The following is a 25,450-nucleotide window of genomic DNA, read 5'->3' as shown; positions in this document are numbered from 1 at the left end:
ATCATTCATACATTCATATTTACTGCAGCACTAGTCACAATAACCAAGTGAGAGAAACAGCTCTTATGTCCTACAACTGATGGATGAATCAAAAAAGCATAGTACCTATATACAATGGTAAACTATCCAGCCATAAAGACAAAAGGAATTATTTTGTTTGCAGATTTAAAAAAATGAATGGATTGGAAATCACCATGATAAGTAAGTCAGATTCCTAAAGATAAAAGTAAAATGCTTTCTTTTGCAAGTGGAAGCTAGATATAACAGATACAGATATAAACTAAGTGACTATATATATGTATATATAATGTTTGCAATAAAGGGACTACTTGAGGGGATTGGAGAAAGGGAAGAAAAAGAAAATGATAGTGGTTGAATAATATCAAAACCACTGCATCTATGCATGAGCAGACATTTCATGACACTCTTATCTATAACACTCACTGAACGCTACCAAGGTAGGGAGATGTGAGATGGGAAAAGAGAGTAATAGGGTTAATCTCATTAAAGCACAATACATGCATTGTGAAATACCATGGCAGAATGCCTTTGAATAAGTAGTATACACTATAAAAATGAATGACTAGAATATAAACAGGTCCAGTAGTAGATACCAGTAGGAGTGGAGATGCTAAAGGCAGTTAAAAGTATGGTAGAAGTATTTTACATTCACATACAAAAAATAGAACAATGAGGCTGGTTGAAATGGTTTTAATAAGTAGTGGAAGGAGAGATGAAGGAGAGTGATAGAAGGTGTAAATCTAATTGAGATACATTTTCAGTATATATGATAACATTACAAGCCTCTCCTATGCACAACAATACATCTAAAATATACCAATAAAACAGCTCGAATAAAAAGGGTCTCAAAACATATCACATAAAAGGAAAGAAAACACACATTTAAAGGTCCTTTCCAAACACAGACATTTAGTATTTCTTATTAATCCAAGTCATCCATGGAAAGCTCATGGGTAGTGTAGATGAGTCATGAAACAAAGGCAGTAGACTCCATAGAGTATCTGTCGAAGATGCACTCTATGCAGTGCTGTAAGTGAGACCTAGTAGTTACCAAGCCATCCTGAGACATACCCACTGCTGTCCCTTCATAGATAAGAAAGCAAAAGTTCAGTGTTGGATCAATTTCCCTGCCACTCAGGTATTTCCTAGAACCTGAAACCAAATCCACGGCAACTGAAGTTTTCAAAACAATTCACTTTCCATGCTACAGAAACAGAACAGATCTATTTTCTGTAGCTTTGGAATATTCTCAAATGATGTCATTAAACAGTAGGTTTCTCAGAAGAGGAAGCCAGGGAACATCAGTCCTGACTCTGACAGTCTCCAAGCTTGGGGCCTCTCTCATCTGAATGTGTTGCACCACCACAATTGTTCTCCATTTGGACAACACCCGGTTTTGAAACTCATCATTAGCAGACAGAACACTAACTTCCTAGTCCAGCATAAGGACAGTGTCATCAGGGAGGCTGGAGCCAGGGAATGATCGTGAAGGTCTCCGTCATTGTATTAGCTGCCAGCAGGAAATCTGTGCTACTGACTTTGACAACTCCTCTGCTGATAGACTAATAAACGCAGGTATACATCCTGCTAAAACAATGGACAGTTCTGTTTCTCTTTTATGTTTCATATATATATATATATATATATATATATGCATGTATATATATATATATATATATTTACGTATGCAGACCCATTTATGTTAGTGTCTTAACATTGTGCACTACAGCTATGGCAATAACTTCAGGATGATTTACAAGCTGGTTCAAGAACTATCAGGGAGCTAAGATGAGGCTCTTCAAGAAATATGCTTCAAAATAAAACATTAGAGCCTCTGATCTTCCATTCAATCAAAACTGTGGAATTTCTCTACATGTTGGCTAAGAAAAAGCACACTAGATACCATGTGCTTTCATGTGATGCTGCCTTTATCTCTTCTCAGTGGAAATGACAATTCAGGACATGCTAACAAGTTGAAAATTGGAATTCTATTCTTTCAACATTCATTTGGCAGGACCAATATTCTAGACCTATTGTTTCCAAAAAAGACAAAGTGTCTGACCTCATCCAGTGAGAGAAAACAGCACAGTTAATTAGCACTTGTATATGCACAGGCCATATGAGAACAGGGTTATGTAGAATAGAGGGTAACCCAGAAGACAATCAGAAAGTACATTTCAGGCAGAATAACTGTAAGGTCACAAGACTGGCATGTTTGAAACTATTCAGCATGAAAGATAACAAATAGTAGAGCAAAACTGCTATCACAGGCACACATAGAGGTCAGAATCATGCAGGGAAGCATCAGTTCGCAGTTAAAATAGAAAGGCTTTATTTGTTAAGACAATGGAGAATTAGTAGAGGATTTAAAACAGGGCTGTGATAAAACCAAAGTTACTTTTAGGAAGCAAATAGCAAGTATAAAAATCAACCATGTCACTTTATAACAGTAATGGGTCTTGCCTAGAGCATGATATAGGTCAGGAATCTTGGGAGGCATCTCCATATTCAGGTTTTTGTCCTATTTAGGTGTTGTAGCTAAATGTCCTTGAGCTCTTCATTCTACATTGTTCTGAGTCACATGCTTTTCCTCTGAATATTAGAAAAAAAATTGGCCTTGTCCCTCATCAAGGTTGCTTTTAGAACACAATAATGTAAAAATATCAGAACCATAAGGAGGGATTATGAATACTCTTGTCAGTCAGATTTTATACTCAGTGATTCATGAATTTATCTCTATTGCAATAAGGGGCAGATTGTATTATTTTCCCCTTGCAAGGCAAGAGCTCTACCACTGAGCCATCTTCCCAGCCCCTATTTTCCCCTTGAATACAGCATAAGTAAGGCTCAAATTGGCAGAATAACTTGCTGTAGGTCACAGTGCTATTGCATTACAGAGGTTTAATGTATAGAGAGACACTTTCTGAATTTTATTTCTAAGCCACACAGTCAAAATATGTTTGTATTGTTGAAACTGAATACACTGGGAAATTCTTTTATGATGATTTTAGGCAATGAAGTCAGTAATAGTTTAAAAGAATTTTCTTTGATAAACTATATTGAGGGAAATCACAGTCTCTCATTGCTTATTATCCTTATTACTCTTTTAATTATAACAGTCCAAATGAAAACCCCACAGATTTAATTCTATCAAACACTTTAAGGGTGACATGCAATAACTTTGAATATCAGTACCCTTTTAACAAAAACCTTTTTGACCAATTTTACACTTAAAACATTGTTTAAGTAATAGTATAAATGAACACTTGGTATTGTCTAAACCACAGAGAAAAGAGAGGCTGCATGTATTCTGTATTTTCAGGGGCTGGAACTTTAAAAAATGGTCAGGAGATAGGAAGTATATTATGTGATTACAGTATGCTGCACTCATTCTAACTCATAATGTAAGAGGGAGTCAAAAAATCTTTGGTAAAAAATCATTCTTGTCTACATTAGATTCTTGAGGAATCACAGGTAAAATTAAAGGAAGTGACTAGCCTTAGATCAGTTGTGGAGGAGAAGATCTGAATTGTGCCTCCAACCTCACAGTGGGTTTCTTTCAGTGACAGTGTAAAATGTCTAGCAGGTTTTACTTAATGGTGATGTAGTGCCAAACTCTCCCTTTTGCTTGGTAATTTGCAGTGTAAAAGTATCACTACAAGCATAGGATTCAAGAGAATAGGAATGTAAATCATCAGACATCTTTTTCATGAAGAGTATTCATAAACTTCCATGAAATTAACTCTCTTGATATGTAAGAGATAATTGAACATTAAAGTGTCAAATTCTAAATAATGTGCTAGTAGTTATGTCTGCCATACATTCAAGCTTCATAATTGTATAAAAGAATTGGCTGCTATGATTTTAGAACTGAACAATTGAGGCCAAAAGAAATGTGTTTTTTTTTTTTTTACCCAGTATTGAAGTGCTATCTATAACTGATCTGCTAGTATCCAAAGTATACATAGAGATAGAAAGTATCTTTGTATACTGAGTTACATATGTATGCATGTTCAGGATTAGGTATTACTCATGGGACAAACTAGAGCTTTGTGTTTCTCTAGCAATTAGTCTTCTGTTGACTGAAGTAAATGTTCATTGTTCTTGTTCAATGTTCGAAGTAAATATCAATGGTTCTCCAAAGAGAGGGAGCATCAACAATTAAATTATCTTCAGTTAATGATCTCTTATATTTTGGGGATTTTTTTTGCTGCTTCCAGGGGTTGGAATTAATAAAAATTTGTGGTTAAAATTCATATACTTTGCCAGTCCAAAGTAATTACCTGAAGTTAACTTCTATTAACCAGGGGTGGAAGAAGAGGGTAAGAGAGATAGAAAGAGGAAGGAAAGAACAGAATAGAACAAATTAGCATGTAGGAGATGATTGTGGGGAACTCTTAAGTGACTTAGATATCTTCAAAGGGAAGCAAATCAATGCAAGGTGAATATATATCCTTTTCCTTCTCCCACTCAAATAAGAAGTCTTTGCATGAGTTTGGTTTCTAAATTCTGCTGTGTTCCATCAAATATTTAGGTGTTCTTCCTTCCATTTAGAGATGTGTAATGTAAAAAGGAAGTGAATTCAAACCATCTGGAACTGAGTTCAAGCCCCACTTCCACCAGTCCTGTGGCTTGAGGCATTTTAACCATAAAAGAATGCTTGTATTTATTGATTGATTGTCTGGTGTGGTAGAATAAATACTGGTGAGAGGCCACTGAAGGAGCAGAGAGAAACAGCACCTAAAATAAAGTCTGAGTAGGCTTCTTGTAGAAATTGACAGAGGAGTTGTGTGTGTGTGTGTGTGTGTGTGTGTGTGTGTGTGTGTGTGTGTGTGTGTGTGTGTCCCTATACATTCCAGGAGATGATAACAACATCTAGAAGAAGGGAGGGTGGTGGGAGGAAAACTTGCTGTTTGTAGTGATTTTTTTTCCAGCCTTTACTTCCTGGTTCTGTAAATTCCTAAATCTGACCTGTTTGGTATTTTTGATATATTTACTACTTTTAATTTCCCTTGGCAGAGGATTCTAAAGAAAGGAACAAAGAAGTCTTTCTGGTCAAGAGATTTGAATACCTAGAAACCAAACTGACTGAGAAAAATGACATAATCTAATCTGGTCAGCTTTGCAAATGTGAGATTAGCTCAGAATATGCTAGAATAGGTAGTTGCCCCTCCTTGTCTATAGTTTTGCTTTGTGAGGCTGCAGTTACTCACGATCAATATCAGTCTCAAAATATGGGCAATACTAGAGTTAAAATGTTACTAATTTTATTGTAGTAAATTGTTATAAATTGTTACTTTGTTATTACTGTGGCTAACTTCTTACTATACTAACTTATAAACTAATATTTATCATGGGTGTTGATGTACAGGTAAAAGCATGCTACATAAGCTTTCTATCCATATTATCTATCTATGGTTATATCAACCACAGGGAGGCTTGGAATTCAGTCTACTGATAAAGGAAAACTGCTATACTATATATATATAAAGCACAAAGAGCACCAGAGCACTAATGCCCACTCCTTCCTCCACAAACTTACAACTTGAATTGTTCCACACATACTCTGTGCACACAATTATCTGGCATACTTCTTGGGATGCTTGCTCTTAGAAATAGCTTCCTGGAGGCATAGAATTCCAGTGTGTGTGTGTGTGTGTGTGTGTGTGTGTGTGTGTGTGTGTGTGTGTGTGTGTGTGTGTGTGTGTGTGTGTGTGTGTGTGTATCTCACATTTTCTTGATCTACTCATCTACTGAGGGGCATCTGGGTTGGTTCCATATCTTAGCTATGGTAAATAATGCTGAAATAAACAGAGTTGTGGTGGTAGCTTTAGTATGGTATTCCGTTTCGATCATTTGCATAAATGCTCAAAAGTGGGATTTCTGAGTCATAGGGGAGCTCTATGTGGAGTCTTTTGAGGAACCTCCATACTGATTTCCAAAGTGGTTGAATAAGTTTACACTCCCACCAACAATGCAGTAAGGTTCCCTTCTGGCCACATCCCTTCCAGCATCTAATGATATCACTCCATTTGTTAAGAAATGAAAAGACTTGGAAAAAATTATATTAAGTGAAGTACGCCAGGCCCAAAGAAACATAGGTCCCATGGTTTCCCTTATTTGCAATAATTAGTATATATCTGGGACAATCAGAAAAGGTCAAAAGCTATGTACATATGACCAGATAAGATGATGTTAAGCGAAATGAACCCCAAGATAGGGACACAAGTGTTTTATTTTTTTCTTTCTTGCTATTGTTCTTAAAGTTATTTATAATATGCCATATGATTTTTTTTGTTTCTTTGTATGTTCCTCCCTGACTATATAACCCCTGTTTTCATTGTACTTGATGTCGGTGCCCTGCATCTTGTATATACAGTTCTCTAACTTGGGGAGGGGAAGGGAAAAAACAAAATGCTTAAACAGACATACACGTTGACCCATTGTAACAATGAGATGTACAAAACACTATGTTGAAAAATGAACTTTACAATTTAGGCAGGGAGGGGGGGGAGAAGGGTGGGGGGAGTGTAGTTGTGGAGGTGGGAGAGAAGGGAGGGGAGGGGAAAAACAAAGGAGGAGGTAACAATGTTTGATAAGAAATGTACTCATTATTTCGATCATATAACTGTAACCCCTCTGTACAGTATTTTTATAATAAAAACATATTTAAAAATAAAAAAATGTCATGGGATTAAAAAAAAAACAACAACAAGAAATAGCTTCCTGGGAAATTTCTACCTACTCGTCTAACCCTTGTGAGCCAGTCAGTCCAATCACTCCCCTAAGTCTTTCAAGTCTATTTCACTTATCTGGCCTCTCTCTTTTTGGAGAATCCAGCTCCTTACATCTAGTCTTGGTGAATGTCCACTGTGCAGAAGTAGTGAGAACCACTCTTGTGAGGTCTGAGGGGGAAGACAGGGAAATTCCTTGCATTGTTCACCACATATAGTAAAACTCAGTTTCTTCCCTTAGGCCTTTACAATCTCAGTAGTAGACATTACATGACATGAATAACACTAATGATAATACAAAAGGCCATGATTAATGTCATTCAAAAAAGAAAAAGAAATAGGAAGCCAGGTGCAGTTGCTCATTCCTGTAATCCTAGCTACTGAGAAGGAGGTTGGAATACAGTTCAAATCCATCCTGAGCAGAAAAGGCCTAGAGACTCCAAATCCCAAATAACTAACAAAAAGCCAGGATACAGACATGACTTATATGGTAGAACACAGCCATGAGCAAGGAAACCATGAGCAAGGTATATGAGTTTAAACCCCATTGGTTAATTAAAAAAAACTCTCCCACTTTCTTCTTTCCCCCTGTTCTTCCTCCTCCTTCCCTCATTTCCCTCCAGCTTTTCCTCTTCATCCTCTTCCTTCTTCTTCATCTTCCTCTGTTTCTTCTTAGAAGAAGGTTCAGAATAAGCAACTGGTAACATTATGAGGACAAGACTTTAAATTTCTCTATATTTTGATAGGAAACTCATAGAATTATTAATATAATCACTGGCCTAAGCTAAAAAAATATGAGTGAGGCTTCTAAATAAATTCTTACAATGACAGTCTCCTACCATCTCCAGCCTTTCATTCCAACCCTCTAAATATCCACACAGAGGACAATTTCGCAACAACAAAACTAAAAAAGTGTTGTTGCTCTTTGATGACTTTGATAACAAGACAACTTGAGATGCCTCCAATCAATACCTGCCTATCGGCTGCCCAAGGGGAAAAACACTCCATAGAGCAGGGGAGAGGAAGAAAGCTGACATTCTCTAGTAAAGATGAAAAATGAGCTGAGAGGTATTGTTAGGATGTCAGAAGCTATATACACTGTGAAAAGGGATTAGTAATGCCTGAGACATGGTAAGAAGACCCTGGCCAGGGCTCCTGTGATTGTCATCAGACATAGATATTAAGAAAATCAAGTACAGTTTCACTCAATAAAGCTACACAGAGCTAGCTGATAAGCAAGTGGTCCTATCAGTTAGTGGGCAAATCAATGGATAAAACTGGTGACAACACTGAAGTCTGTGTAATGTCAAAAAATGAAGCAGGAGGTGAATCAACAATCTCTTTCTTGTCTTCCTTGTGCTCTTCCTCCTCCTTTTTCCTCTTCTTTGTTTTTATTGTATCAATACTGTGGCTTGTGCTTGGGACCTCTCTGCTCACCCTTATCTTCTTCAGTCAAGGCTGGCAGACGATCACTTGAGCCACAGCTCCATATCTGGCTTATTGCTGGTTAGTTAAAGGTAAGAGTCTCAAGAACTTTCCTACCCAGTCTGATTTAGAACATCTTCTGATCTCAGTCTCCTGTACAACTAGTATAACATGCATGAGCTAGCAGTGCCCAAATAATGTCCATCTTCTCCTCTTTCTCCTCCTCCTTTCTCCTTCTATCATTAAGGCCACAATTAATGAAAGCAAGCATCACTGCCTTATACTTCAACCCATTTATACACAAAAGCTGAACACACAAAAATGGACCGTAATTGTCCTAGTAGCTATTAATTCACCCTTTCTGGAAAGCATCAACTAACAACAAAAACATTAAAACAAGCCCTGAAGAGCTATAAATTCACAATTTCAGGATATTACCATTTTAATATAAAAAATACTAATACAATTTCATTTATTGCTTTCCTTTTGGACAACACCTTCAAGGAAATGTGCTCCAACATAATAAATATACTGTCATTTCCATAAGAAAGAATCCTTTATGACTGTTTGCTTTTGCTTTTTAATTATATTTAACTAGTTGTACAAAGAAGTTGTCATTCAACAATTCAATTTATGAATAGAATGCATCTTGATCATTATTTCTTTATTATCATCCACCATTTATACCCACCCCAAACCTATAAGGTATATTAAATAGGTAGGTTTCATTAGGTAGCTGATGAAGAGAACACCACGCTCTATTCAGGCAGGAAAATAAGTTTATTTACCAAACTGCTGACCTTGCCATGCATGGTGGAGAGGTATGGCTGAAAAAGGAAGGGCGACCCACCCTGGGCCAGTACTTATCTAGGCCAGGGACAGGAAGAGGTATGGCCAGGTGGGGGAAAGGTGTGTCCACAATGGATCCAGATGTGATCTCAGGGCCTGGGACCCTCCTAAGGTCAGATAGGAGGCATGTGACCAGAGATGGCCCAGGATATGACCTAGCTGGAGGAGGAGGTGACTGATTCCAGGTTTGCCAGTTACCTAGGTAACAGATATTGGGTGGAAACTTAGCCAAGAGGTAGGGAGGTGTCTGCACAGAGCCTGCGTGGCCCCAGCAGACCTTACAAATCCTATGCTCAGTTTTTCTAATTTTATAGAATATACATTAAATATTATGACTTAATTAATTTATGGCAAATCTGCAACTAGTCTCAAAAATATTCCATAGTGGTTTGGAAGGAACATATATGAACCATTGTTTTTAAAGAAGATTCAAGCACCAAAGGAATTTCTCAAGGATTGTTGGTTAAAATTACTACTTTACTTCAATCCATTCAACACTGTTTGAAAGAATGGGTGTGACTGTATTCTAATAAACCTTTCTTTGTGGCCAAGTATTAGAGCATATTACTATAATCACAGTGCTCAAGGGGCAGAGAAGATGTTCTTGAATTCCAGGTCATTCTGGGCTCTACTGTTTTAGTTTTCAGGCTAGTCTACTCTTTGGAACTCTGTCTCAAATTCAGATCAACAATAAAAAAAAACCTCCTTGTTGCTTTAATTGGAAATAATAAAGGGTTTTTGTGGTGAAGATGGCAGTTCAAAGTCAGCCCAGGCAGAAAAATCCCTGAGACTCCATCTCCCAACTAACCTGCAAAGATAGGCTGGAAGCATGACTCAGGAGACTCTTATCTTTAATTAACCAGCAAACACTGGAAGTGGTACTGTAACTCAAAATGATAGAGCACAGAAGTGCTCAGGGACAGTGCTCAAGCCTTGAGTTCAAACCTCTGTGTACCATGTGGGATGAGCTATCCCAGCAATGAGCACCTAGACCGCTGGGACTCAGCCAGTCTCGTGAACAAGGGACCATGGAGAGGAGTAAGAGGAGATGATGTCACATCTTCCATTTTGTGCCTGCACTTTCAAAATTAACCAGAGCCAGGAGGTCAATAGAAATAAGAAGCCTGCTCAGCTCATGTCCATCCTTGTCTACCTTTTAACTGGACAGGAATTTACATTCTTGCATTTGTTACCTGGCACTATCCCCTACCTACTTGCTATATGTCAGAAGTAGCTAAGGACATTTCTACCAATTCCAGGACAGCTTGGAATGCAGGAGACAAGAGCTAGCCATTCTAGCCAAATCATCCAATTTTTAATTTTCTGCTCCAAACCATTCATGCTCTTGCCATTTGTTTGCTCTCTAGCAATTTTTTTTTTTTTTTTTTTTTTTTTTTTTTGCCCAGCCCCTCCCTGCCTCGTGAAACTTCTTCCAGAGTTCATTCAAGGACTACCACCAAGGGACTGGGCCTTCTCCCAGAGGGGACCACATCTCAGCCTTTTACTCCTAATTTTGACTCCCCTTTTGACAGCAGGAAGTAGCCAAAGAGAATCTTTGCCCTTTAACATAATTATCAGAAGGCTGGAATGTAATATCTGCCCTGGGCCCTGCAGGCCCTGTGCAGACACCTCCCTACCTCTAGGCTAAGTTTCCACCCAGCATCTGTTATCTAGGTAACTGGCACACCTGGAAGCAGTCACCTTCCCCTCTGCTAGGTCACATCCTGGACCACCTCTGGTCACTCCTCCCATCTGACCTTAGGAGGGTCCCAGGCCCTGAGGTCACATCTGGTTCCATTGTGGCCACACCTTTCCCCCACCTGGCCATACCTCTTCCTGTCCCTGGCCTGGCCTTAAGTCCTGACCCCAAGGTGGGTCTCCCCTTTTTCGGCCATGCCTCTCCACTATGCAAGGTGGGGCAACAGTTCGGTAAACTTCTTTTCCTGCCTGAAAAAAAAAAAATCTAATGCTTACCAAATGTGGTGAATAAGAAGGACTGAGATCCAAAACCAGCGGGGCCAGAAAAGTCTGTGAAACTCTCATCTCCGATAAACCACCAGAAAACAGTTAATAATACTGTGGCTCAAGTGGTAGAGTGCTAGCCTAGAGCTAAAGAGCGGAAGGCCCAGAGTTCAAGCCCCAGGACCGACAAAAAAAAAAAAAAAAAAAAGGAGAAGTCTAGCATTGACAATGTTTTCTATCATTACTATCAGTTTGACAATTTTTACACAGGTTTTCCAATGTCTAACATATTAGGAACTATATGTAGGAAAACTAATTCATGGCAAGAAGAGTGCAAGAAAATAGAGTTTTCTTCTTGCCAAAGGCCAGTGGCTCACGCCTATAATCCTAGCTACTCAGGAGGCTGAGATCTGAGGATGGGGGTTCAAAGATAACCTGTGCAGAAAAGAGACTCTTATCTCTAATTAACCACCAGAAAACAGGAAGTGGCGCTGTGGCTTAAGTGGTAGAGTGCTTGACTTGAGCTGAAGAGCTGAGGGACAGCGCCCAGGCCCAGAGTTCAAGCCTTAAAACCTACTACTACTACTACTACTAATAATAAATAAATAAAGGAAGTTTTCTTCTTGAAGTGTGCAGAACTGAACTGCACCTTATAACCAGGCAAGCAGGATCAAATAAGCCTGGTCTCAACATCTCCATCCCCAGCTGTGCAGTGAGAAGAACCCCAGCAGTCTGATAACACACGTCTGCCTTTAATCTAACAGACTCTGAAATCAAATTTCTGTCAGGATGTGACCAGAGTACAACTCAACCAACCAGCACTAGAACGTGCCATCTTCACTATTAGGGGACAGCTCTGGCTTTTGATGACTCATTTCATGGGAGCACACTTATTGAAGGCCTGAAGGATACATAAACTACTCACTTTACAAAGACTGCAAAGAAATGGTCCTCACTCAAAATGGTCAAGAGAGTGATTAAAGAGAGGACAGATTCTTGAACCGCATAGGTTCAATTATTCAATATGAACTTGCCAAAGTTACAGACAAACAAACACATCTGACTGGTTTAGCTTGGGGGCTACAATGGAAGGTAGAACCACAGAGTTACAGCCTATAGCTTTGGAATTCAGTAATTTTACCAAAAAAAAAAAAAAAAAAAAAAAAAGGACAAAGTGAAAGGTTTTTTTTATTTTTTTTTAATTCAGGCTCTGTATGTTGAGTCTCCTTATCAGCTTTGACAGTGTTCCTTTAAAAATCAGCTCTTCTTCCATAGATTTTCAAGTTCACACTTTTTTAAACCTAAAAATATCCTATTTTTAGCCTGATGGATGGAGTAAATTAAAGGAGAACAGCATCTGTGAAGATGAACTCCTCAAAAAATTGTTAAATTACTTTTGGAGACAGTGAACAGAAAAATCGTTAAAGGTTATAGGAATGTTGTAATGTGATTTGGCTTATAGGTGGGTTTTGTTGACTTAAATCTTCAAGGTACTTTCTATTAGATACACCATCATCTTTGTTTCTCCTGAGCGTCTTATAATAGCACTCACACAATCTGGGTAGTCCTGTGTGTGTTCTATTTTGTACATATACATTTTAGTCTTGGTTTCTCAGAAATAACATTCTTGGAAACAGATTTAAATTGTTTAGATTGACATTTCATGCGTATTTTAATTACATGTGCCAACAAGAATTCAAAAGATTTTCCTCCTAGCATCTTTTAACACCACCTTTGATAGATAAAATTATGCACTTACTAAGTCTAATGACCATATACATTTGAAATCCATTCTTCCACAGATCCCAGTATTCTCTTCACTATTCCATAGTTTTAAATTGAAAATTTTAAATAACATATTTTATGAGACAGTCAAACAATGTTGTTGTTTTTTCCTTTCTTCAGGCAACTCACAGTGTTTCATCCCTGTCCCATGATAAACAGTGAACTATTTCTGATTTGATCAGAGTTTTCCATGGGCATCATTGATAAACACCACACTAAGAGGCGGAGCAGAGACGTGGAGTACTGGAGAGGTTCTCAGACTGAGAGCATCAGTATTTCTCATGCTACATCAGAGTCAGTATAGGGAACTTGGAAGGAAAACTCTGGGGCCTAGTAAGGGTGAAGAGATTGGAAGGACATCTCAACAGCACTCAGAAGGCTAAGAGGGCTGGGCCCTGGAAAGATCAAACAAAATCAGGGCAAGTCAGAGGTTCATGTTTTCTACCCTAAGTGTGAGCTGTTTGGACACCCAAACAAGACCTTGGCAATAAGATGCAAGTCTATGTTCAGGTTGGTGCGTTTACTGCTTTCCTCCACTTTCTAAGATAAGGAAGTCAATATCACTTGTATGCAAATTATGTCTCATGTTGTTTGTAACTGCAAAGATAGATTTCTACTCTAGTCTCTGCATGTACCTGTAGTAACTTCCTCTTTACTGAATTAAGTAAATAAGCTTGTTAATGGGAGCTCTGGGGTTGAGAAGCCAGTGAGCTCTGAATCCCCTAGAGCCCCCTTTCTTATCCTCTCTTTCCTTTTTCAGTTCTTTGTCCAGGGTATCCCATCTCTTGCTTTTCCTGATTAAGATTAACCCAAAGTCAGACTTCAGCCCAGCCCAATCCCTTTCTGTACACTGAGTACCAGCCAACAGTAGCAGAAAATAAGAAAAAACTGGTGATAGCCTTACTACTGTCTTCAAAACAGCGACAGGCCTTCACTTGCTTGGCTTCCTGCCTTCCTAGTAGAGATTTTCCCATTCCTCATTCTCCCAAGCCAAATTCAAATTTCACATTTTCCATGACCTATCCTACCCTTATAGCCAGATACATCCTACTGAATCATTCTTAAACTTCACCTCTCAAGTTGACATGCAGTTCACTAGATAGCAAACCGCTCTCTGCTTTATTGTATATTTTGTTTGGTGAACCCAAAAAGAATGTTATAGGAATTAGCGTTTATGTTATCTTGCTATTGTTTTATTCGTCCCTCCCTATTTTTGTACACTGTAGCCTATTCATCCTCTGCTCTTTTCTTATTATCCCCTTTATTATGAGTACCTCCTCATGTGGAGCTACTTGGCATTCAGGCATTCGACAGAAGTCTGTATGCTTTATATGTCTCCATTTGTCCCTTTTCCCCAAGTTCTCTCCTTTCTGTGTTTCTACTCCATCACAGTTCTACTGCAATATCAGGCCAAGTCTTCCACATGAAGGCTCCATGATGCCGAGGGTTGACAGGTAATAATCAGTCCTCATCACTAACGCTCAGGTTCTGTTTTGTCACATCCCTTGGTAATAAAGCACTTCATCTTCTGTTCAGTATATCACTGAGGCTTGAATCTGGCCAATGAGATGTGAGTGCAAATAATGTTTAGAACTCTCAGGTAGAATCTTGGACATTCTTCCTTGTGCTTCTACAAGATCCCTGCACTGACACCATTGAGATGATGGAATTTCTACTACCATAAAGAAGACAATGTGCAAGCCCATCACCATGTGATGGGCATGTGACACAGCCAGTTGTTACTGGCACCAGTGTGTGCCCATAACACCTGTTCTTTCCTCTTTCTCTTAGTACATTTTCAATTTCATTTCCTGTCTATCTTGTGGGTAGTCTACAAATGTCACAAGGATATGTTTGGTATCGTGGTATTCTCCTATCCACTACAAAATTCTCTCAACTAGTACCAGTTGAATGAATAAAATGTCTTGATATTAACATTGGTATCCCCTGCAGACAAACCACATATCTACTCACAGTCATGGCAAGTGCCACCAGTGTAACCAGTGTCAGAACAGTTGCAGTAGAAGGTGGTCCAGGACTGGGAGCAGCGCCCTCCGTGTTCACAGTAGTTTGGCAAACACCTAACAGGACATAATGCAAAAACAAACAAAAGAAACCAAACCAGTTAAAATCAAGAAAAAACACCTCCTTTCCAGCTACATGAATTGATAATGGAAATTAATCTGCTGCAATATTGTACCTAAGCAGAATTAAATGACACGAAACAAATAAAACTCTCTCAACATAAACACTACCCAGTAACAGGAGACGAAGAACTGAGTTAAGCATGTGATTTGAAAATTCTAACATTGGGACAAATACTTGTTTCATATATAGTTAAAAGGAAGAGGTTATAGTCTACAAAGTGCTTCATTTAGCATAGAAAAGATGAATATGTGTTACAAGTTTATAATTTTTAAAATATTTTTACATTTTTAAATGAGAGGGAAAGGGTCAGGTATCTGAGATTATGCTTAATATGTATGTTTCTGATTGGGTGATGGAACTATGTTAACCTGCATATGAACAACATAAAATTTGAAAAGATGATGCCTACTCAAATGCAAAAAAAAAGTTTTCATTTTTTAAGTAACAAAATCATTCTTAAAACATTTATAAACTGGCCAAAACAAAAGTATTCTGAAAATATTTCCAACACACACAATAAAAATTCTGCAAGTCTCATACAATTTGAACTAACAGTGACACCTACATGGTTTGATCTTAGAATGTTGTTTAAAATATGCAAACGTTGTATGCGAGTTACTGATATTCACAACAATGTTATTCATGGTGGGGTAGTGAGGTATGTGTCGAGTATTAGACTGCTGTGAAGGAAACATGCTGTGCACAGAATGAGTATGGATAATGTGAAGGAAAAAGATCAGAGCAGGTGGAGACAAGGTTAAGTGATAATTTGAGAAATAAAGCAAATTCCAAAAATGGTGGGATAAATATATATGAAAATCATTCAGGCTTATGTGAAGGCTTTTCTTTTAGGTAGAAATTGTGGAATTTAGAATGCAGTCATAAAATTTTGCGTATCCTGCAAAATTAGTAATATTGAGGGAAGTGGTTGGTTTGAGAGGAATGGAAAGGGGTGAAATTGATCAAGATGTGCTCATAAACTGTTTTGTTGATTGGCAACTCCTCTGTACAACTAGTTCAAGATAATAACAATATAAACAATAGCAATAAATCATGGATTTTAGTCATACCTACATCTGACTCAAATCCAAGCTGAAACAGTAATGATAGTAAGATAGTATAGACAGTAAGATAGTCTGTACCTATTATATTCACCATTCAAAACTACTGGCAAGTCTTCAATAAATGCATGTAAAATAAATAGTTAAAAGTAATGATAAATACTAGAATTGCTGAAAAGAAATCTTTACAATGAATCTGAAGGAGTAAAGAGAAAATACTTTCCCTAATTTATAAAAGGAAAGGTGCAAGTAATGAAGTTACCAGAGTGGTATATCACAATAAATGGGTTCATTGTGGAACCATGAAGAATCTGAGGCCAGCAAAAACTAAGATGATTTACTTTAAATGTCCTGGATAGGTAGGAAGCCCTCCAGCAATGATTGGTTCATAGCCCAGAAAAGTAATATTTCTGCATATGTTCACAAGTATTATTAGAAATTTTCTGCTCAGCACAGCAACATACAATTGTGCTGACAGAGCTTATGTTTGGAAAAAGCTTGTTGATAAGTTCATGGTACCCAACAATGGCTTAAAGTGCAAGGAAAAGGAAAAAAAAAGAGCTGGGGTATTTATTATGAAAATGGTTCACTGAAAGAAACTAAACAAGCCAAGAAATATGTTTGTAAGTAGTGGAAACCCAGTTCCACAGCTGCTCTGTCTCTTTGGATAAGTCTGACAGGAAAACACCGACATTTCTTTTGCATCCTGACTGACATGGGCTTACTTCTAAATACCTTGTACTGCCTACTTTCTCCTATTTCCTTTTCTAAGATGGCCAAACACTTGTCCATCCTGTCTGCCTTCCCATTTACTCCACACATCTCTCTTTCTCTCACTCTGTCACACAAATGATGAGCAGTTAGTCAGTGACAGCGTTAGTGTTCTTGGGTTCCAGCAAAATGTACATTTCAGAATAGAGAGTTACCTGAGTACTGTTGGCTGACTCCTGTAAGCCTATCTATTCAGAAAGCTGAGAACAGAGGACTAAACTTTGAAGCCAGGCTGGGCAGAAAAGTCTGAAATATCCCAGCTCTAGTTAACCAGCACAATAAAAAAAATGCCAGAAAAATGTCAGGCTGGGAGCTTGGTTCATATGGTAGAGTACCAGCTGTGAGCAAGCAAACCAAAAGAATGTAAGGCCCTGAGTTCCAGTTCTGCTAGCATCACCCCCAAAAGAACAGAAAGCTATGTAAGTTAGATGCTCATTGTGCATGCATGCATGTACACATACATATTTCTAAGTTAGCCTCATTTTGGTGGCTGACATTGTAACAAACATATACAAAAAAGAATATCATACACTATGTTGAAAACAGACTTTGCAACTTGTGGGGAAAGGAAGGGAGGGGTTGGGGAGATGGGTAAGGAAGGGATAGTAGGGGAAAAACAAAGGAGGAGGTAATGATGCTGGATAGGAAATGGACTCATTACCTGACTCATGTAACTGTAACCCTATTTGTACACTATTTTTATAATAAAAAACATTTTTTAAAAAAGAATGTCACAAAGTGCTACCATCATATTGTGAGGCATGGGGAGGACTTTTGTTTATGGTGAAATAAAAAGGACAGAAACAAACTTCTGGCTTTCCACATGGGGCAGAAGTGACAGGAGAAGAGAGTCCCGATGCTGGCTGCAGGTTTGTTTCCTGCTGTCCTCAAGACCTCATTGCACTCCTAACACTTCCAGAGGCTGGTTGCTCAGGTCTGTGCTGGATTCTGTGAGATAAGCCAAGTTAGTTCTAAGGTTGTCCTCCTTTCACACAAGCTAGCATGAGCTGCAATTTTGTTCCTTTTCAGTAATACAACTTTGAACTTTTGTAAGACAGCATACTACCAGTGCAAAAAGTAATTAAGACAAATACTTTTCTTAGACTATGCACATGAAGATCTTTAAAACTCAAGATTATTAAATATAGTTGGGCACATAGGGAGAGAGGCGTGGAAGAAGCTAAACATATCTCTAACAAGCCCCACACAAACCTGTATTGCCGTGCTAAGCAATTCAATTTACAGCTGAAAATATGGGCTAAAATTTATTTGTCTCTGGTCACTGAAAGAACCAATGATGTATTTCTGGAAGAGAAAAAAGTACTTGGGTAAGGGAAAACATAATGTTCCTAAGTCGAGGAAAAGAAACGAATGAGAGAGTTTGTAGACCTGACTTGAAGCTGGGTTTGATGCACATTCTACTAAGAAAAGCTCATGTGTAAAGTAGGCATTTGAAATAAAAGATTCATAATCCCAATTTGCTTATTTTAAAAGAGTGATTTTATGGGAGCAATTTGCATATTCTTTAACCAGTTTGTTTTAACTGCTGTTTTATTTTTTCTTTCTTCTCTCTACATGGCATGAACTGAACTATTTAAACATGAACCTAGGGAAAGAATGGCAGAGTAGTACTAAATAGAGCAAAGTATGAGGTCCATCACAATCTCAGACATGGGGCTTTTAATTCAGATTTCAAGCAGACCACTCCAAACACATTCTAGTAATGTCTGGGTAGCTATGTCTTCCTTTAGAATTCAGTATTTCAGCATGAATGTTGTCAGCTTTCTTACGTTGTCCAAGAACTCAGATAATCTAGCACAGTAATAGGTCATAGCATGAACTGGGAAAACATGACAGACAGATCACCAACTGTTTGGCATCTCTATAAAAGCAGAGTATGCAAGAATTTAAGACAGATGACAAAAAGGGTTGAAAGAAAGGCAGAGGGGAATTAGAAGTGATAGAGAAAAGGCTACTTTTTATAATTCTATGAAGATTTATGATTTTCTTCTAAATGAATAAAATTCTTCCAAAGAAGAATGATTATTGCTAAATGTCGCTGTGGGGAGTTTCATGCACATTGGTCCAGTACCTTCAGCATAAGATCAGCATAGTTTAGCTTAAGAGGTTATGGTTTTAATAGTATGTTTGATTTGTGGTATATTCAGCTGTTCATAAGAAATTCAAAAGAAAAGAATTTTCTTTCATGGCTGATGTACAGTGAAGGAAATATACCAAAGGCTGCCTTAAACACAGAAAAGGATTTTTAGAAATTGGATAAGCTAGAAGCCGAAACTTTTGAAAACTGAAGCCAGAATTCTGTTTCAACCATGCCACCATGCAGGCTTGCAGCATAATACACACGTTCTTGAGTGTCATTAGGAAGAACAAAAGGATCCCCACCATTAGTTAGTTTTAATTTGGGAAGGTTCACAGCTGAAACATGAATTTTTTTGGCTTCTTTTAAAATTCTACTACTGAGCACAGAGCAAACCTTATAATTTCAGACTTGCAACATACACACTTATAGGTTGAATAGAGTCCCTTCTGAATTTCAGACTCTTGTTCCAATTGCCTACTGCACAGCTCCACATAAGTTCCTAGTCAATAATACAAGCTTTGTGTATCCAATGCTGACTTTTTAATCTCCTTACTGACCTTTTTGTCTGTCTATACCACCCATAATCTTCACTGTCAGAGATAATACCATCTTTACCCATGTTCAGGCCTCTAAAAATGAAGGTCCTTCTCTTCTTTCACAGCCTATATTGGAAATGAAAGCAAGTGTTGACAGCTCTGCCTTCACAGTATATACTAGTTCAGATGACTTCTCATCTTCCCTGATGTGGCACTGGTTGTGAATCCCCAGCATCTCTAAGTGAAAAACTGAAATTATCAGCTCACTTCTCTCCTAGCTTTGATCTTTGACCCCTCCAGTCAGTTCTCACTCAAGGAAGATTGCTATGTAAACCTAAAGAAGCTCTCTTTACTGTCCTCTCCCAATGGCTTCCTATTTTGTCTCAGGACAAAAAGCAACAACCTCAGAATAACTACCATTTCCTACCTATATAAACTATATCTCGTTCACTTTCTGACCTTTTATTCTTTACAATATCTCTTCCAGCCATATTGTTCCTCAAGCATAACTTGGATGTTCCTTTGTCAGGGCCCAGAAAGCTTTCCTCCTGAGTGGCATTACGAGGGATATGGTGGAGTCTTTAGTAACTGAGGCTGAGGCAGAAGGGCCTTAGGTCAATGGTATGTAATCCCAGAGTATACTTCTCTTAGATACCCCTGCGTTCACCCTTGAGTTCTGTTGTTATAACTGAAGGCACTTTAAGAATGTGAGTTTAACAAATCCCTTTCCTTCATTTGTTTTGTGTGTCAGATATTTCATTGTGATAACAAAAAGCTGACTAATGCATTCATGGACATACTCAAATGAGTAAACAGGGCAGTCACTCAATAAATGGCCATCAATGGAAAGAGTAAATGAGATTTTCTGGGGAATGACAGACAGCGGAAGCTGAGCCCTCTAGTTAAGCCTCATACCAGTCCAGCCAGCTTCTACGTGGTTACTGCCATCTAGCTGCCCCTGGGCACACTAAGTGCCGGGTGGGAAGGAGGAAAGTCAAGAGAGCTCCATGTCTGTTCTCTTTCTAAGTTCTGAGGAGATTGTGGCACAAGGAAAGAAATTGTGTAAGTTATGTTTATACAGCTATGGCCAGGATACTCAGGAGAAGCACTGAGAGGAAGAAAGGCTTGTTTTGGCTCATGGTTTCAGAGGATTCAGTCATGGTTGTTGGCCCTGTACATTTGATCTAAATGTCATGGCAGTGAGTGAAGGGGAGGAAGTTGTTCATCTCATGGTGGGGAGGAAGCAGAAAAAGAAGGGGGCTAGAGACCACACATAAAGTTTAATGGCACAAACCCTAGTGACTTGTTTCCAGCTGTTTAAGTGTTTGCATGACCCTAAATACTGCTACCAACTAAAGGCTAACTACTCAACTTATTAATCTGTGGGGGACAATTCCTGGTCAAACCACAACAGAGACCCTTTTGTGTTGCCAAAAGCATTGCGCTATTAAACTAGTTAAGGGAAAATGAAGAGGATAAATAAGATGGGTACCATGAACAGTTTCATTTTGTGTGTGTGTGTGAATGTGTGTGTGTGTGTGTGTGTGTGTGTGTGTGTGTGTGCATGTATATGTGACTGGATAGAGATAAGAGTGAAGGCTGCAATTCCTTATGATTACTCGGGCTGTGAGGCAGCACTAATAAGCTCTAGCAACTAACTCACCTAAGGATTTAGGAAGATAATTGTCCCCAAAGTTATTCAGACGCAGAACACTTTCACATACTTCAACTCAGAACTCTTTGGGGAATATATATACATATATATATATATGCATACATATATGATACATGCATATATACATACATACATCATTCTTGGAGAAGTATGCCCATGATTTTGATTGATTGATTGATTGTGTGTGTGTGTGTGTGTGTGTGTGTATGTCTGTGTGTGTGTGTATGTGTATGTGTGTGTGTGTGTGTGTGTGTGTGTGTGTGTGTGTGTGTGTGTGTGTTCTGGTCTTGGAGCTTGAACTCAGGGTCTGGGTGCTGTCTCTGAGCCTGTTTGGTACCAAGGCTAGTGCTCTTCACCTTGGACCACAGCACCACTTTCAGATTTTTCTGAGTACTTTGTCAGAGATAGGATTCTCACAGACTTTTCTGCCTGGGCTGGCTTTGAACCATGATCCTCTCATCTCAACCTCCTAAGTAGTTAGGATTACTGATGTCAACCATTAGCACCAGGCTTTGATAGGTATTTCAATACAAACCATTTAAATAGGGATACAGGTGGACCCATTGCAACAATGAGATGTACAAGTCATTATGTCGAAAAACAAACTTTACAACTTTGGCAGGGCATGGTGGGGGAGATGGGAGGGGATGGGAAGGGGAAACAAAGGAGGAGGCAACAATGCTTGTTAAGAAATGTACTCATTATCTTGCCCATGTAATTGTAACCTCTCTCTGTACGGTATTTTTACAATTAAAAAAAAAAAAAGAAGTCTGATAGTAAAGTAAGCTTCTCCATGTTAGTTGCTTTGATAATCATTATCTTTAACCAGGTATTCAGAGATAGATAAGAACATCACCATCCTAACCATTTAAAAAAAATATTTTTTTCTTTCTTATCTCCTACATATATGTCCACCAAGAAACTGATCGTGGCTTCCTTGAAAGGTTTCCTTGTAAGGAAAGTTTGTCAGATGCTGAAAATCATATCTGAAATGTGCTTATAAGAATGAATTAATTGTTATGAGGATTAATAATATGCTCAAATAGGATACCAAGATGGTTAGCTGTGCTACCTGTGCTTAACATTTACTCTCTCAAGCTCCTCAAGTACCTCCTCCACCAATGCCAGAGGTTCATCTCCTTAATAATTGAGACCCAGATACATACATGGTAAGGCATTGCTTCTGTCCAATGGGAGAAGAGAGGATTTACATAATTTGATTCTTGATTCCAGATACTATAAGTAAATTTGGTGTTCTTTCTTTCCATTTCTAAAAAGAAATCAAGAAATGACTACAACATGAAAGAAATACTTGAAAGTTGACTAAGTAAAAATGAAATAATAAAATATTGAAAGTTGCCATAATAATATACTTTGCATAAATTCTCTTGACAAGGAAAGGAAGTTTTTAATATTATTTCCACTCACTCTTCATTACAATTTATGAAACCTTTCAGATATAGTGGTCAAAATTATTGTTTCGTTCCTGAATTTTAGTTTTTTTCATGCAACAGAGAGTTTTTCAATATATTGCCAGCCTATCTGAGTTAATGTGGTTGCTTCATGGTACTTACTACTGAGTTAGAAAAAGAAATTAGGCTCTGTCTGCTTTCGCTAGATGAGACACACTATACTAAGTTTTCACTGTAAGCTTGACAAAGACACTTAACCTATCCAAAGGTTATTGTACACTATTTAGGTAAAACTTAAAGAGCACGTACATAAATACAGGGTAAAAATAGTACTTCAACGGAAAATACACTCAGGATCCATCTTTGCTCCTTTGCTGCAAAACTTCATGAGTAGCCTAGTGTGAGTGTCATGGAGCCCTTGACTCTGTGTTCCTCCTCAGGGGACAAAGTCGATACGTGGGTCATCAATATGAATCACAGACAAATCTTCATCACTTAGCATATTAAGCATATTTCTTAGGCATACATACAATTGTTTTATCTAAGAATTTTTTGTATTATGTATCAAAATTTAAAATAACCAGAGTATTAACATTTTTTGATAAAAAGAATGTATAGTACTAAAACAGAAAAATTGTCTCAAAGCGGGTCTTGGTCACAAGCATTTTTTCCTTTTGGAAAGAATTTTTGTTTTTTAATTTAATAAAAGCAATTATTAAGAATATTTATGGTATATTTCAGTAGGATGAATAAGGCTCAGTGGCTTGGGAGGAATCTTACTTTATGTATATACATATCTTTTTTTTTTCCTGAAAAAAGTCCACCACCAGGAGTGGATTTTTTGATTATTTACTATGAATCTTCTCTGCTAAAAGAAGAATATAAGACACTTTAAAGTATTGTTAGTAGATGAATGGATCAAGAAAATGTGATATATATGTATAGATATAGATATAGATATAGATATATGTAATGGAAGTCTATGCCTCCATCAGAAAGAATGACATAGCCCCATTTGTTAGGAAATGGAAAGACTTGGAAAAAATTATATTAAGTGGAGTAAGCCAGACTCAAAGAAACATAGATCCCATGGTTTCCCTTATCTGCAATAATTAGTATATGTCTAGGATAAGCAGAAGAGTTCAGAAGCTATTACATATGACTGTATACTCTGATGCTAAGTGAAATGTACCCAATGATAGGGACACAAGAGATTTTATCTTTGTTGCTGTTCTTTTAATGTACTTATAATGTACAATGTGATTTTTTTTGTTTCTTTATATGTTCTTCTCACAACAGGTACAACCCCTTTTGTGACTGCATTTGATTCTGGTATCCTGCATCTTGTATATACATTTTTTCCTAATTTAGGGAGGGGAAGGGAAATAACAAAATGCTGAAATAAGGATACAGGATGACCCATTGTAGCAATGAGGTGTACAAGACAGTATGTTGAAAACAAATTTTACAACTTTGTGGGTGGGGAGAAGAGGATAGGGAGGAGTTGGGGAGGTGGGGAAGAAAAAGATGGTAGAGAAATATAAAGGAGGATGTAACAATGCTCCATAGGAAGTGCTCTCATTACCTTGTAACCCCTCTGTATAGTATCATTACAATAAAAATATATATTAAAATTACTGTTAAAGCTAAGGTACAGCACTCAAGTCCTAAGTTCAAGTCTCCAGGAATGTTATTTAAAAAAAAGAGTGAAATGAAAAGAATGTGAGAAAAGTTAGAAAATGAAATAAACATGACTTGTTAGCTAGAAAGGAAAAGAAGGACACATCAAAGATAACTGCTGGGTTCTGGCTCTATGATACTACTGATTTCAACTTTAAAAACCTTCCTAAAAAATGGAAATACCTAGAAAAAATATATTAAGTGAAGCAAGCTAGGCCCAAAGAAATACAGTTTTCCTTATTTGTAATAACTAGAATATGTTCATCATATTCTTAGCAGAGGATCACAATAACCCAATCGCTAAGTGCATAGGACCATAGATAATGAAGCATATCAACATGAACTCCAAGAATTGGAAGCAAGGGGTCTTGTTGTATGCAGTTATTTCTATTTTTTCTTTCTGTTTTAGTTTTCTGTACCCTTTGATCCATGGAAGGGAAAGGGAATCACAGAAACAGCAAGACAAAGGAGGAACTAACGCAACATTGATACTCACTAGACACTCTATTGGAAGTGAACTACAACTTGGGGAGAGGGGAGTGGTAAGCAGGAGAAAATCTGGGAGAAGGAAACAGTGTTTAAAAAATGTACTAGACAATATGTTGGAAATGATCTGTACAACTTGGGGTGGTTGGGGGGAGGGAAAGAGAGAGGACAATGATGGAAGGGGTAACAAGTTAGACAAGACATGTAATCACTACCTTACTTATGTAACTGTAACCCCTCTGTATATCACCTTGACATGGGAAGGGGAAACAAAGGAGGATGCTACAATGCTTGTTAAGAAATGTACTCATTATCTTGCTCATGTAATTGTAGCCCCTCTGTACAGTATTTTCACAATAAAAATATATACATAAAAATAAAAAAATAAAAAATATACTCATTACCTTACTTATATTAACCATAGCCCCCTGTTCATCACCTTTAAAATAAAATAAATAAATGAGATAAAACCTTCCTAAAATAGAATTAAAATTAAATTCACTGAAGTTAAATGCTCATTTCAGATGGATGAATTTTATAAGTGTTTACAACCCTTTGTTAGTTAATGGAATAGGTTAAAGCATTTGGTAAGTAAATAAATTGCACATGGTTTTATTTGCACATACCTATTTCACTTTACTAGCAGTCAGCAGCAGAGAGAAACTCAACCTATGTACAAAGTGATTCTATAAACACAGTGTTGGCTGGGCAATAGACCAGCAGGACAATGGAAGTGGTCCAGGAAATCGAGGAAGGGCAAAGTGCCTAGAAAAGTAAGCACTGGGATTTTGTGACAGTAGACCT

General features: G+C 37.8%; 1 protein-coding gene across 1 annotated transcript in view; it reads right to left on the bottom strand.

Moving 5' to 3' along the window:
• The window catches only part of Cntnap5 (contactin associated protein family member 5), a 948,142-nt gene that overhangs the window by 343,679 nt on the left and 579,013 nt on the right, over positions 1-25,450 (bottom strand). Inside the window, exon 11 of the mRNA XM_069989436.1 lies at positions 14,751-14,857. Within this exon, the coding sequence (XP_069845537.1) occupies positions 14,751-14,857 (107 nt within the window). The remainder of the gene's footprint in view (positions 1-14,750; positions 14,858-25,450) is intronic.

The sequence above is a fragment of the Dipodomys merriami genome, unplaced genomic scaffold, assembly GCF_024711535.1.
Source record: "Dipodomys merriami isolate MVZ:Mamm:240054 unplaced genomic scaffold, mDipMer1.0.p SCAF_38, whole genome shotgun sequence".
NCBI lineage: Eukaryota > Metazoa > Chordata > Mammalia > Rodentia > Heteromyidae > Dipodomys > Dipodomys merriami.
This window is presented reverse-complemented; position numbering and strand designations above follow the sequence as displayed.